This window comes from Cariama cristata, unplaced genomic scaffold (assembly GCF_000690535.1).
Source record: "Cariama cristata isolate BGI_N322 unplaced genomic scaffold, ASM69053v1 scaffold19448, whole genome shotgun sequence".
Lineage (NCBI taxonomy): Eukaryota > Metazoa > Chordata > Aves > Cariamiformes > Cariamidae > Cariama > Cariama cristata.
The window spans coordinates 2965-18357 of NW_009629616.1; the positions used below are offsets into that span (position 1 = coordinate 2965).

General features: G+C 51.3%; 1 protein-coding gene across 1 annotated transcript in view; it reads left to right on the plus strand.

The window, feature by feature from the left end:
• Positions 1 to 6100: 6100 nt before the first annotated feature.
• ARHGAP35 (Rho GTPase activating protein 35) overlaps positions 6101 to 15393 on the plus strand; it is a gene marked incomplete at its 3' end in the record, with an annotated part of 9720 nt that continues 427 nt past the window's right edge. Inside the window, exons 1-5 of the mRNA XM_009705241.1 lie at positions 6101 to 9796; positions 12729 to 12873; positions 14069 to 14146; positions 14635 to 14766; positions 15170 to 15275. Of these exons, the coding sequence (XP_009703543.1) occupies positions 6101 to 9796; positions 12729 to 12873; positions 14069 to 14146; positions 14635 to 14766; positions 15170 to 15275 (4157 nt within the window). The remainder of the gene's footprint in view (positions 9797 to 12728; positions 12874 to 14068; positions 14147 to 14634; positions 14767 to 15169; positions 15276 to 15393) is intronic.

The following is a 15393-nucleotide window of genomic DNA, read 5'->3' on the forward strand; positions in this document are numbered from 1 at the left end:
GATGGAGGGAGTCTTTTACCAGGGTCTGCAGGGAGAGGGCAAGGGGCCACAGCTTTAAACGGACAGAGGGGAGGGTTAGGTTGGACGCAGGGAAGAAATTCTTCATGGTGAGGGTGGTGAGGCACTGGAGCAGGTTGCCCAGAGAAGCTTTGGATGCCCCATGATGGAGACTGTTTGAGGTCAGGTTGAACGGGGCTTGAAGCAACCTGGTCTGGTGGGAGATGTCCCTGCCCACAGCAGGGGGTTGGAGTGGGTGGTCTTTGCGGGTCCCTTCCAACCTAAACCCTTCCATGATTCTCTGGACATATACACATACACGGGTACACATATATTAAGTACCTGCGTGTAACCCTGCAGTCTGAGCCCTCACGAAGTTGTTGGCAGAGCCAGCAACTCAACCCAACGCCACGTTTCTAACAACCCGCCTCAAAGCTGATTTCTCCCCTTCTTCTGCTGGGAGTGCCATTGGAGGGACTGGCCTTGGCCAGGGAAGGGAGTTATAGCTGCACTGGACAGCCGGCTCGTTTGTGAAACCCTCTTCATTAGGAGAGAAGCTCACCGTTTTGCAGGCTCTGTGCTTTTGCTGGGGTGATGAACAAGTCCCCATGGAGAGCTTGCACCTGGCTACCCATCGCTCCTTCCTATGTGTCCGCAGAGAGTCAGTGAAAGAACAGGTCTGTCTCCGCTGCCACCACACCAAAAATATACCCCAAACCAAGCCCCATAAGGGGTTGGTTTTGACCAGCATGTCGCTGACGGTGAGAGCTTTGGGAGGGGAGCCGGTGGCTGGAGACAACTGATATTCAGACAGCACTGCATATCCCTCTCACGATAGCACTTCACCTTTTCCTTTTGTCTCAGTTACTGAATTATTTTTAAAGCCTTTTACGAATTGACGAATGCGGCAGCTTTGCCATGTGCCAAGGCCATGTTGAAGGTGACGTTGGGGCAAATTTTAAATACCTAGATGCAAAGAAATGGCACTTAGACGAAGACTTTTTTTTTCTTTCCCTGCTGTGTTGTTTTGATGTGGATAACACATCTGGGATATTTATCTTACAGTGGATAAACAGTGGTTTATTGGAAAGGGGTTGTAGCCTCGAGATGTATTTATTTTTGCTTAACGTTATCCCAGACTCGGATGCGCCCTTGCTGTGATGCGAGATGCTCCTGGATGCCACCTCATTGCAGAAAAACCTTTGCCCGCCTGTTGCGAGATGCTGTTTAACCATGTATTTATTTCCACCCCCCCTTTCCTTTTAGTTGGAGAGATTTAATGACCCCACTGGGGAGAGCGTGCCCAGGCCACTTGGCTCCTGGCCAGGTATTTCCACCGTTTAAGCCATCAGATTATTTTGCGGTGCTTCAGTGACACCACGGCCAGGCTCCCTGAAATGCCTGAGATAAGCGTGGCTGGCTCCAGAGTACCTGAATCGGCTGCCGTGTTGGAATCGTGTCGCATACCTTCCCTGGAGAAGGGGAACACTGAACCCAGCCCTTCCATTTTTCAGGTTTTTGGTTGTTTTTTTTTTTCAGGGCTTTGAGCAAATTCAGGTTTGCCACTTGCAGAGGACAGAGCAACTGTAGGTTTGGCGTCCGAGGCTGGTCTGCGGCAGCCAGAGAGACGCAGAGCTTGGGGAGCAGCAGCATCTCCAGGGGACCCTGTCACTGGGTGGCTCTGGATGGTTTTTTTGGTGATGCTAATACACCCAGAAAACGAAGCGCTGGAGATGCCCTATGTCCCCTCAAGGCGCTGTGGGGCTGCTGTTTCTCTTTGTCTCTGCCTCTGTGTGGTCCGGCTTCTAATTTAGAGCCTTACCTTATTTAATCTAGAATGTTTATGCTAAACACTTGGTTTTCTTAAAAAGGCAAAGTTTGGAGGGGTTCTGGGTGCAGGACCGCGGAGAGGTCCCATGGTGGGCTGTGGTTCAGCCAGTCACTGCTCCACAAACAAGGTGTAGGCGAGGATGGAGCTGTGTCTCCTTAACCCCTCCGAACCCTGGCTTTAATTTTGTCCAATTTCCCAATGGGAACGCCAGTTCTGCCGTTATTTTAGGCCCTGGCTTCGTGTTGCACAGAGCACTCAGTGCCCTGGGCGTCTGTGGCAGTGAGCTGAGGAGGAAGAGGATCCCATCGACCTGGGGAGACAGGCAACGTGGAGGTCATTCCCCTTAAATAAATGAAAAACCGTGCCAAAAACTGGCCGAGGGTGTCCATGCTGCCATCGAGTCCCCTGCCCTCGGGGAGTTTCAAGAGGCAAGCTGGAGTTTCTCCTCCTGCAGCACCCGCCGAGGCCTTCGTGACCCTGGTGAGCACCACAAAGAGCATGAAGAAAGCTTTGTCTCCTGTTTAAAGTGTTTGGGAAGCTGCTTAATTGAATGTACTATTAATTCAGGGGCTGTTGCGACATGCACATGTGGCGAGCGTTGGCGACTGGTGTGGAAAGCCAGGTTTAGTGCTGGCGGCCTCCCAGGCTTATCGGCAACCAGGACTGCATGAGCTGTCGTCGCTGGTGGCTGTGGTCAAACCCAGGTTTCAAAATACCTTTTTTCCCGCCCCCCCTCATTTTTTTTCTTCTCTTTGGCTCTGCTGCCAGCTTCTGCAGAGGAAACAAGAACTAAATTCCTCCCGACTTTGCTGGGAATTAATGGAACGAGTCCCTTCTTTCTGGTCCTCCCAGCTGGACTTTGGCGTAAATGAGTAACTCCTGACTCAGGGATTTAGGGGAGAAAACGAAAGCGAGCGCCGTTTGACACCGGTTTTCCCCTTCCCGTGCCCTGAGCAGAGGAGAAAGGACGTCACTTTGTTGAGCTAACTGGGGAGCTGAGGACATGCAGGTGTGAGTGTGAGAACACCCAAAAGCAGGGAGGGTGTGAAGCTTTCTGCAGCTCCTGGGCCTGAATCTGGGGGTGGGCTACTGATCCAGACACTGGGTTGATCTCTCCGGCTGCTTTCCCAACATAGGCAGAAAAAGGCAGTGGAAACAGGCAGGCTTCCATGTGCTGGCCAGGATGGATCCCGCTGCACGTCCCAGTGCTCCCCCAAAACCTGCTCTTACGCCGCTGCGCTTCCAAAACCTTGCGTCTCTCTCTCTTTTTTTTTTTTTTTTGGTAATTAAAGCCTAATTTTAAAGATATGAAGTTGTTCCTCAGGAGGGAGCTGGGGGAGTGACTCTCAGCAGTTGCATAGGATGTGCCGTGATTTTTTTGAACTGTTATCTGCATCTAATTTCTAGAATTTTGGTGCGGAAACCCCACCCGCAATGTGCTCAGATGTCCTAGTCTGTTGCTTTTTGCCAGTGTAGGAATCGCTCGTGCAAGCGAACATGAGCAGGAGAAAGGCGATGGTGCGAAGCCGAAGGAGCTGCCTCCGCTGGAATTTGCTTTTGCTCCTGAAACCTGTTTGTGGAAATGCTTTTGCAACCGTGCGTACCACGAGTTTTGCCGATGGAAGAGAAAAAGGCAGCTCTGCCACCAGGCAAAAGTGAACAGAAAAACTGAATTTCATCGAATTTGATGGAAGTTCATCGGACGATGCTGTCGCCTGGCCCAGCCACATCCTGCAATTCATTAATAAATTGTCTGCTCTGCACCAAGGATTAATGTGGGAAATGGTGCAAGATCCTCTGCGCCGGCCCTTCCCCTTGTTGGATACTTGGTACGTTGCTGCCTTCACTTGTTGCAGGTTTTGTCTTGGAAGTCAGTGGCTCCTTATTTTTCGCAGAAAATTGGGAAAGTGGTTTTACGTCCACGAGAGGGCCGGACACAGCCGAGGAGATGCTTCGCCATGCCGCGTGACCAAGGATAACCCATCTGTTGCATGAGATTAAGCATTTCGGACCCAGATGGTTAAAAGCTTAGATCAATCTTTGCGGAGATCCAAACGACCCATTTCAGGGACTTTCTGCTACTGGGACTTGGTGAGAAAATCTACAACCGGGAGGGAATTCCTCTGTCCTGGTGCCTGTGCCACGTTTCCAGCTGCTGCGTCAGCTGGGCTCTCCAACCGGAGCATGGGAGCATCGGAGAGGAGGTGGGGAAGCAGCAATGGCTCACTGGTTGGGCCGCCAGTCAGACAAACTGGTTAAAACAGCGCCAGGGGTAAGCTGGAGCATGCTGGTGTCTTGCCAGGGTCCAGGTGCTTGGCAGCCACCTGGCCCCATTCTCCAAAATGGGGAGAAACAGTGAGGATTGAGGAAGAACATGGGCGGAAGAGCAGTGTTCCTGGTGGAGCGGCAGAAGAAGCCGCGCAAGCAGCCCCGAGCCCCAACCAGCCTCCCGGGGAGTAACTGCGTTCCTTCAAATTGAGCGATGAGTAATTAGTTGCAGTAATTAAAGGTTTGACAGCGGCTTGGCAGCATAGTTTACATTGCACCGGTGCTGTGGCTGTTACGCCCTTTTACCTGCAAGAGCCTCATCTTGGGGAGTGACACGCGCTGCTGATAATGATGTTCCCCCAGGAAACAGCGCATCCGTGGAAGAGATGAGAGTTTGCAGAGTGACTGCTAAAATGCCTGAACTTCTTGTGTTTAAGCCCAAACACCCACTTCTTCTTTGTGGCCTTTGGATTGTGTAACCTGGTGGTTTGGCTGATGTGGGTGACCTTTTGGAAGGGTGAAATGTGGGGTTTCTTTGGATCAAACGAACACAAGGGTAGGTTTTTGAAAGCAAAGCACCCGACAGAGTGGCAGGTTCGCAGCAGCCTTTGTCTATTGTGTGATTCAGTTTAACAGGGGAACTGGTAGAACTGCACCATCCAGACATCAAAGCGGAGGGGATGTTGTGGAAGGCCGTGCTCCTTGGGTTGTTCCAACAACCCATGGTGTTATCTGCACATGAGTTAATTTAGATTTTGCCGTAAGCTGAAAACTCTTCCGTTCTTGGATTGTAAAGCAAATGATCTCAACTGCCATGTTTCACAGAATCACAGAAGGTTTTGTGTTGACCTGACCTTCAAAGATCATCCAGTCCAACTCTCCTGCCATGGGCAGGGACATGTCCCACTAGATCAGGTTGCTCCCAGCCCTGTCCATGGAATCACGGAAGGGTCTGGGTTGAGGAGACACCCAAAGACCACCCAATCCGACCCCCTGCCATGGGCAGGGACACATGCCACCAGACCAGGTTGCTCCAAGCCCTGTCCAGCCTGACCTCGAACACTTCCAGGGATGGGGCATCCACAGCTTCTCTGGGCAACCCGCTCCACTGCCTCACCACCCTCGTAGTTTCAGGAGCAGTAGTTAGGATCATCCCTCCCTTGAGCGCTGTTCCCTCTGGGAGGACTTCCTCCTGTCGGCTGATGCTTGGGGTGCCTCTTCAAGGCTTTAGTTGGATCTCTCAGCCTTTCTTTTTGTTTTTAAGCTACTCTGATCCTATTAGACTCCGTCTGTCCGTGGGGAGCGAAGAGGTAATCCTCCTGCTAGAAGCAGTAACGGGTGTTAAGCTAGCGCTCCGCTTGATCTTAAGTCAAAAGGCAAAGAAAAGACGGGACGGTTTGTTTTACTTGCTTTCTTTTCAGCATTGAATCGGAAATGCCTGCAAAGCGAGCCCTCTCCCCCAGGCTCTGCTGTGGATCCCCTCGGCTCTTCCCTCCACTGCTGACCTGTTTTTCTTGCTCCCTGCCTGGCTGAGGGGCAGACTGTGACCTTGATCTGCCTCTGCGACGTGGTCAGTTTGTGGTTTGTGCCCACAAGCCGCTTGCGACGATGGTAGGAAAGCAGTGCTGGCTGTGGTTAGCGCTCCCTCGGATGCTGCGGCTGGCACATCTTCACCGCTGGTGGTATCTCCCTAGTGTTGGTGTTCAAGCGTGAGGTGTATAAAGTGGTATGGGCAGAATTAAGTCTGTTTGGGGTTCCTGAGCTGAAACGCTGAGTTTTTTTCTCTTTCTCCTAGGGGGAAACGTTGGCCATCCAACGATGGGGACCAGCAAGAACTGAAGTGCTGCTGGTACGCGCAGGATGGGAGCGACAAACTTGATTGTCCTGCTGCCCTGCCTGGCTTGAGAACTGTCACCCTGCCTTCCACTGAGGTCCCAAGTTGCACCGGGTGCCGGAAACACTAATCCTCTTGGCAGCGGTTGACTGGGACAGGATGTGTGGACGATGATGATGGCAAGAAAGCAAGATGTTCGCATTCCCACCTATAACATTAGCGTGGTGGGATTGTCTGGGACAGAGAAGGAGAAGGGGCAGTGCGGCATTGGGAAATCCTGCCTTTGCAACCGGTTTGTACGGCCCAGCGCAGATGAGTTTCATTTGGACCACACTTCAGTTCTCAGCACCAGTGACTTTGGGGGAAGGGTGGTCAATAATGACCATTTCCTCTACTGGGGGGAAGTTGTGCGTTCCCTGGAGGACTGTGTCGAATGTAAAATGCATGTTGTGGAGCAGACGGAGTTTATTGACGACCAGACCTTTCAGCCTCACCGCAGCACGGCCCTGCAGCCCTATATCAAGAGGGCTGCTGCGACCAAACTGGCGTCGGCTGAAAAGCTCATGTACTTTTGCACTGATCAGCTCGGGCTGGAGCAGGACTTTGAACAAAAACAGATGCCGGACGGAAAGCTGCTGGTGGATGGCTTTCTTCTCTGCATTGATGTTAGCAGGGGTATGAACAGGAACTTTGACGATCAGCTCAAATTCATTTCAAACCTTTACAATCAACTAGCGAAAACAAAAAAGCCCATCGTGGTGGTCCTGACAAAGTGCGACGAAGGCGTGGAGCGGTACATTAGGGATGCACATACTTTTGCCTTAAGCAAAAAGAACCTCCAGGTGGTGGAGACGTCAGCTAGATCCAATGTGAACATTGACTTGGCTTTCAGCACCGTAGTGCAGCTGATTGATAAAAGCCGGGGAAAGACTAAAATCATCCCCTACTTCGAAGCTTTGAAACAGCAAAGTCAACAGATAGCTGCTGCTAAAGACAAGTACGAGTGGCTGGTCAGCCGCATTGTCAAAAACCACAACGAGACGTGGTCAAACGTGAGCCGCAAGATGCAGTCCTCTCCAGAGTATCAGGATTACGTCTACCTGGAAGGCACACAGAAAGCCAAAAAGCTCTTTTTGCAGCACGTCCACCGTCTCAAGCAGGAGCACATAGAGCGCCGGCGGAAGATGTATCTCACCATGCTTCCTCAAGCATTTGAAGCCCTCATCCCGGACCTGGACGAAATAGATCACCTGAGCTGCGTAAAAGTGGAGAAGCTCTTGGAGACAAAGCCGGACTTTCTGAAGTGGTTTATCGTCCTGGAAGAGACACCCTGGGACGCCACGAGCCACATCGACAACATGGAAAACGAGCGCATTCCCTTCGACCTGATGGAGACCCAGCCTGCCGAGCAGCTCTATGAAGCTCATTTAGAAAAGCTGAGGAACGAGAGGAAAAGGGCAGAGATGAGAAGAGCTTTTAAAGAAAACCTGGAGACTTCCCCTTTCATCACGCCTGGGAAGCCCTGGGAGGAAGCGCGCAGTTTCATTATGAACGAGGATTTTTACATGTGGCTGGAGGAGTCTATTTATATGGATATCTACAGCAAGCACCAAAAACAGATCATAGAAAAGGCCAAGGAGGAGTTTCAGGAGCTGCTCTTGGAGTACTCGGAGCTGTTTTACGAACTGGAGCTCGATGCTAAACCCAGCAAAGAGAAAATGGGTGTCATTCAGGATGTCTTGGGCGAAGAGCAAAGGTTCAAAGCTCTGCAGAAGCTGCAGGCAGAGCGGGACGCCCTTATTTTGAAGCACATCCACTTCGTGTACCACCCGACGAAGGAAACGTGTCCAAGCTGCCCAGTTTGCGTAGACTCTAAAATCGAGCACCTGATCAGCTCCCGCTTCATCAGGCCCTCCGAACGCAACCAGAAGAACTTGCTTTCGGACCCCAACATTGACAGGATCAATCTGGTGATCCTGGGCAAGGACGGTTTGGCGCGCGAGCTAGCCAACGAGATCCGGGCGCTCTGCACCAACGACGACAAGTACGTGATCGAAGGTAAGATGTACGAGCTGTCCCTGAGGCCGATTGAGGGCAACGTCCGGCTCCCCGTTAACTCTTTCCAGACGCCCACCTTTCAGCCTCACGGTTGTCTCTGCCTTTACAACTCGAAGGAGTCGCTGTCCTACGTGGTGGAAAGCATCGAAAAGAGCAGAGAGTCGACCATCGGCAGGAGAGATAATCACTTGGCTCACCTTCCTCTGACACTCATCCTTGTTAACAAGAGGGGAGACACCAGCGGCGAGACGCTACATAGCTTGATACAGCAAGGCCAGCAGATCGCCAGCAAGCTGCAGTGTGTCTTTCTGGACCCCGCATCTGCTGGCATCGGGTACGGCCGTAACATCAACGAGAAGCAGATCAGCCAGGTTTTGAAGGGGCTGCTGGACTCGAAACGCAACTTAAACCTTGTCAGCTCGACCTCCAGCATCAAAGACCTGGTGGATGTCGACCTTCGGATCGTCATGTGCTTGATGTGCGGCGATCCGTTCAATGTGGATGACATCCTTTTACCCATCCTGCAGTCGCAGACCTACAGACCTTCGCAATGTGGCAGCAGCAGCTCCATCCTCCTCGAGTTATCCATCGGGCCGCACAAGAGACGCGTGGAGCTCTCCCTCCTTTCCTACCATTCCTCCTTTAGCATTAGGAAAAGCCGGCTTGTTCACGGTTACATCGTCTTTTACTCGGCAAAACGCAAGGCATCCCTGGCTATGCTACGTGCCTTTCTCTGCGAGGTGCAGGACATCATCCCCATACAAGTCGTGGCACTCACGGACGGCTCCATAGACATCCTGGACAACGACTTGAGCAGAGAGCAGCTCACCGAGGGTGAGGAGATCGCCCAGGAGATCGACGGCAAGTTCACCACGATACCTTGCAGCCAGCCACAGCATAAGCTGGAGATTTTCCACTTGTTTTTTAAAGATGTGGTGGAGAAAAAAAACATCATCGAAGCCACCCACATGTATGACAACGTGGCCGAAGCCTGCAGCACGACAGAGGAGGTGTTCAACTCGCCTCGAGCGGGCTCCCCTCTCTGCAACTCCAACCTGCAGGACTCAGAGGAGGACATCGAGCCCCCCACCTACAGCCCCTTCAGAGAGGACACATCAATGCCCGCCCTGCCCAAAGACCACTCGAAGCTTTCCATGGAGCTGGAGGGGAATGATGGCTTGTCTTTCATTTCCGTCATGAGCACTTTTGAAAGCAAGCTGAACAACAAAGTGCCCCCTCCAGTGAAACCAAAGCCCCCTGTGCATTTTGACATTACGAAAGGGGACCTGTCGTATTTGGAGCAGGGGCATCGGGACGGGCAGAGGAAGTCTGTGTCTTCTAGTAGCTGGCTGGCTCCTGACTGCTTTGACCCTTCCGATTACGCTGAGCCGATGGACGCCGTGGTCAAACCCAGAAATGAAGAGGAGAACATCTACTCCGTGCCTCACGACAGCACCCAGGGCAAGATCATCACCATCCGAAACATTAACAAAACTCAGTCCAATGGCAGCGGCAATGGCTCGGACAGCGAGATGGACACCAGCTCCCTGGAGCGGGGCCGCAAGGTGTCGGCCGTGAGCAAGCCCGTGCTGTATCGGACGCGCTGCACGAGGCTGGGCAGGTTTGCTAGCTACCGAACCAGCTTCAGCGTTGGGAGCGACGATGAGCTGGGACCCATTCGAAAGAAAGAGGAAGACCAGACTTCCCAAGGGTATAAAGGCGATAACGCCGTTATCCCCTATGAAACAGCCGACGGGGAAGATCCAAGGAGGAGGAACATCCTGCGCAGCCTGAGAAGGACGACGAAGGTAGGCTGGGGCTTTCTGCCCTGTCAAGGGATTGGGGGGGTAGAGGTCAGGATGTACTGCCAGCCATAAAGCCCGAACGAGGGTGGGAGCCCCTGCCATCGCATTCATGGCGTGTTTTTCATGTAGTTACCGATTGATTGAGGAGTAGGGTGAGCACAGAATTTATTTTATTTTATTTTTTATTGTGTGTTAACTCGCTGCTGGCATGGACTGTGTGAACTTGCAGTCCTGTACCAAAATCACCTCCGTCGTTTCCACCGCGGACAGTCGGCTCTGATGACTTTATCCTTGCGATGCACTTCTAACAAATTTCATTCTGCGCTCAGAAGTTAATGAGGCACAATTAACCGAAACATGGGTGCTTTGAAACGTGGCCTCCATTTGCCTTGTAAATTCTCTTTAACATGGACAAACATAGCAAAGTCGCTACTATCGACATAGAGTCGTTTTAAAGCAATGGGGTGAAGCTAGACGTGTCCGACAGAAGATGCTGGTAAGTTGAGGACATGTCTAAGTTGTCTGTTGCCACTCTTTGGTTGCTCTTCTCAAGGCTCTTCTCTAGATGCATCGTGCTGCCGCGGCTCAACAAAACCAGCCTTAAATACACCTGGATTCGCTGCCGCTCTTCAGCACGATGGTGGATCTGCTCTTTAGAGGGTGAAACTGGTTTTGGACGAGACCGCTAGTTCAAGGTGCTGCATGGTTGAGTAGTCTTTGGACTTCTTGGCCAACAGTTGATGCGCCGAAGGCCAGCCTTCGTCCATTGAAGGCCAGCGGTTGGCGTGCTGAAGGCCAGCCTTTACCTGTTGAAGGCCAACGGTTGGCATGCTGAATGTGGTGGCCGTCTTGGCTGCAGCATACGGATGTGGTTGGAGAAGCCAAGTTGTGCCTGGGTGGTCCCTGGGAATTAGAATGCCTAGCGCTGCAGTGGGAGGGAAGCGTGCATCCCCATACATAGATATATACACACAACACAGAAATGTACAATACACATGTCAGATATGTACAGAGACACAAACATTACATGCATACAGATTTATCATACACACGTCATGTACACAGGCACTAGTGTCATGCACACAGACGTATACATGCACACACATTACATATATACACACACGTGTTAAATATACATACAGATGACATATACATACATGTTACAGATATGTACACATATGCACACATGTATACATATATAGATGCACATATACATGTGGACATTATATGCATGCACACTATGAACACATTTATATGTATATACATACATACTTTATGCACACACATATTTATGTCCACACACTTATACACATACACTTATATACATACACACACATATACATATGTGCGCACACATATATGCACAGACACCGTTCTATACAGATGCATGCTCACACATTATATACGTACCTGGATATATATGCACGCTCACATATAGACACATATTTGCACACATATTATATACACAGATACACACACACATAGTTATATACGCCCATGTGTATTATACACACACGTTTCTTGTACATAAATGTTATATACATGCACACACACACATATATACATATACACACATGCTATACACATATGTACATGTGCATACAGACGCTGTATATACACACATGCCCACGCACAAGATATATGTGTCTGCCTGTGTTGTTTTGTACACGTCTATGCAGGCACATAGTATATACGCACATACGTTGCAATGTGGGTGTATATACATGTGTGAGGAAGAGGGGAGACAGGAGGAGGGAGGGGAGCGGGGGCTGCGCTCCCCGCACCCGGCAGAGAGAGCAGCAGCAGCTGCCAGACATCCTGCTCGGAGCCGCCTGCCCCTGCAAAACCAATCACGGTAATTAAGAGCCATTATTAATTTCCACTGGAAACAAAGGGAGAGGTGGCCACGAGGATCTGCCAAGCAGGAAGGAGCAAAGTGAAATCCTCCTCTCCGCAGGGGGAAAATGGGGCTGGAGCGATGCCCTTGGCCTCCAGGAATGATCCCAGCCCCTGCTCTGTCCTACCGAGAGCTTCCTTGCTTTCCCCTCTACATCTGACTGCCGAAGCGTCGTTTTCCGCTCGCTGCGTTAAAGCTCCATCCTGATGCTCCTGTTCATGGGGGTTGCTAAAGGATTGGGGGGAGCTGCTTGCTCTCATCCAGAAAGGAAAAACGCCCCCCCCCCCCCCCCCCCCCGAAAGGTGTTTCGTGTCTCCCCAAAATAGCCACAGAGGCAGAAACTTCCCTTATGGCAACAGATGACGCTCACTCCCGTGGTGTGGGACACACTGAGAGGAGAGCGGTCTGCACTGTTCTGTAAGGAGAGGAGGCTTTGCTGATGGGACTGGGTTTCCAGCTGGCAGGTTTGGGTTTATAACTGGCTTTTTTGGGTTTCCAGCCAGCGTTTTCAGGTTTTGGTTCTGTGCTGTATTGTAGCATGTCCCCTTTTCAAGGGGAAGCCGAGGGACAGGGCCGGGCAGCAGATGCTGCTGCTAGTAGCAGTGCTTGGCATTTCAATTGCTCCCCTTTAATTTTGGGGGTTTATTTTTGAGTCATGGTTTCATCTTCATTTTGCTGATGGGAACAGTGTGTGGTGGCAGGTACCACCTTGCCCAGGCTGGAGGAGCATTTGGGTTTCCACCTTTGCTTTAGTGACACACTGTGGGCTTTATTTGCTTGTTCCTTGAAGTTTAGTAGCAAAATCCTGATCATAGAACCATGGAATGGGTTGGGTTGGAAGGGACCTTCAAAGATCCATGGGTAGGGACATCTTCCACTACATCAGGTTGCTCATCCACAGAGTCATAGAATAACAGAAGGGTTTGGGTTGGAATCCTTCTTATCTTGGTGGTAATGGGTCAACTTGCGGATTTAAGCATCTGAATAAATGGGCGTATTTGGGCTATGTGCCTCACTCTGCTCCACTCTCTCCCACAGAAACCAAAGCCCAAACCTCGGCCGTCCATCACGAAGACGACGTGGGAAAGCAACTATTTTGGGGTGCCTTTGACCAATGTAGTGACTCCAGAGAAACCCATCCCCATCTTTATCGAGAGATGCATCGAGTACATCGAAGCAACAGGTAAGAGCAACCGGCTGCAGAGCTTTCTGCCTGGGGCAGGTCTCCTGTCGCAGGCTGGAGCGTGATGGCAGTGCACGGGGAGGTTTCTTCTGCACCACAAGCTCAGGTCGCCATGGGTTTTTTGGGAAGGTGTAAAACTCTTCCCCGGATCCTTTTTTATTACCTGGGAAAATGAGCATACCTGGAGAATAGCCAGCCTCGAATGTTTGCAGTTCAGCTGCCTTTAGGTGGGATGTTTTTTTGGAGGTCCACCTTGTGCCTTTCCCTCCGAGCGGTTGATGTTGATGGATATGACACAAAGTTTTCAGCCTCCAGCCTCTGGCTGTCCTAATTAACACCGAAATAAGCTCCAGGCTTTTTTTTCTGACGACTTTTTCCCCTGTCAAGCTCTTGCTCCAGGTAGCCGTAACAGGGAGATCAGGCAGCACAATGTGGTGCAGGTACTTCCTCTTTCTCCTGCTTCTGTTGGTTTATTTTTCCGATGGCAAAGTGTGAGCCAACACCGCTGTCACATCCAAGAAGAAACAGCCAGTGCCGCTTTACCCCGTGGTCTCCCATCTGGAAAATCCAGGCAGTGTTTTCTCTTTGGGGAGACTGTTTTTTGTTTCTTTTTCCCCCTCTGTGCACCAAAAAAAAATATTATTTGGGCAAAGATGCCTTGCACAGAAGAGACATCGGTGCTACCGCAGTGTGCTGTAATTTGAATTAATTGTTAACTCTTTAAATGGGCACAAAGTGATGCCAGGAGTTGAATGCTACCCTGGGGATAAGTCACCCAAAATGGAGGTTGAGGTTTGGAGGAGGTAAAAAGATAAATCAGGAGTGAGAAATTCTGTATGGAGCTCCGGGCAGGTTGGTTTGACTTTGACATTAACTTGCTGTAATGCCTAATTTTTGAATTAAAACAAAAAAATTTTTGTGGGGCACTGGGTTTACAAGGTTAAAAATAGTAAATAGGGGAATGCCTCCCCATTGGGACGAGATCACAGGCTGGGCTTAAACTAGGATTTCCTAGGGCGGGATTTCTCAAAGGGGTGGGGATTTGTGGTGTCATCACTTCCAAGCTTTAGGGAGCAAATGAGACATATGGATTTTAATGCCTATAAACAAGGTTTTATAGGGGGTTTGTTCCTAAAGTTCCCCCCCGGGTTTGTGCATGCCCTCCTTACACTGACCTCCGCTCTTTCTTTGCCAGGGCTAAGCACCGAAGGCATTTATCGCGTGAGCGGAAACAAGTCGGAGATGGAGAGCCTGCAGCGGCAGTTCGACCAGGGTAACCTCTACCACCGATATTCCTCCTTTCCCACCCCAAAACTCAAGGGACGCCTGCGGCCAACTTGTCTGCATCCCCTCCGCTGCTGCCGAAGTGTTTTTAGGATGAAAACATATTTGGACACACTTAACCCTTGTTGGTTTTGTGACCCGGACAAGGCTGCCATGCCCACCACGGCCATACTGCCCCGTGCCATCCAAATGAGCGATGCCAGGCACCGGGACTCTACAGTCCCTGTGTTTTTCTGGGTGTTTTATCCATTTTCGTGCACCTCCTTCGCCCCCTCATGCTGCTGGCTCGGCTGTTGGGCATTGGGGTTCAGCTCCTCCATGAAATGGTGATTCGGGTCTGCAGCTGGAGGTGGTTTTCTGCCGGCAGCAACGCCAAGCTGCTTCAGGGTGAACCCCCCGTCAGCTTCCCACACCCCTTAGCACTTTGGGGTGCGACTGCTAGCCGGGAGGTGTAACCCTGAGACTCTCCCCTTGCAGATCACGGGCTGGACCTGGCCGAGAAGGATTTCACTGTCAACACTGTGGCTGGTGCCATGAAGAGCTTCTTCTCCGAGCTGCCCGAGCCCCTGGTCCCCTACACCATGCAGGTTGAGCTGGTGGAAGCCCACAGTGAGTACACCTGGGGTGTCCCAGCCCTCCTCCTGCCCCAGCCTGCCCATTGCCTTACTAATTTATACTGTACCAGATGTTTGCAGGCACATCTCGTTAGTTCACACCATGACAGCCCATTTCCAGGCACATCTCCTTACTAATTCACACCTTCCAAGCCCGCTTCTGGCTGGAGATGATCTGCCCCAGCGTCGCCACCCGGTGCCATCCCACACCCGTGAGCAGTGCGGGTTTTTGCCAGGTTTATTTTCGGGAAGACTGATGATCTGCTCAAGCTGGTGGCACAAAATCTTCCCCCAAAGAGGAGGGATCCTGCAATGGGATGCTGCCACGACCGGCTGTGGTGCCCAGTGAGCATTTCTCTGCCACGGCAGCCCCCTGACTCCACTTTCCCTCCCGGCAGAAATCAACGACCGGGAGCAGAAGCTCCACGCGCTGAAGGAAGTGCTGAGGAAGTTTCCAAAGGAGAACTATGAGGTCTTCAAATACGTCATCGGGCACTTGAACAAGTATGTATCAGGGTTCCCGGGATGCAAGGAGGGCTCAGAAGTGCCCCAAAACTCCCTCCAATGCCAGGAACCTGGGGTGGCCTCTGCAGCCAGCTGGCATTGGGGCAATTGGTCCCTG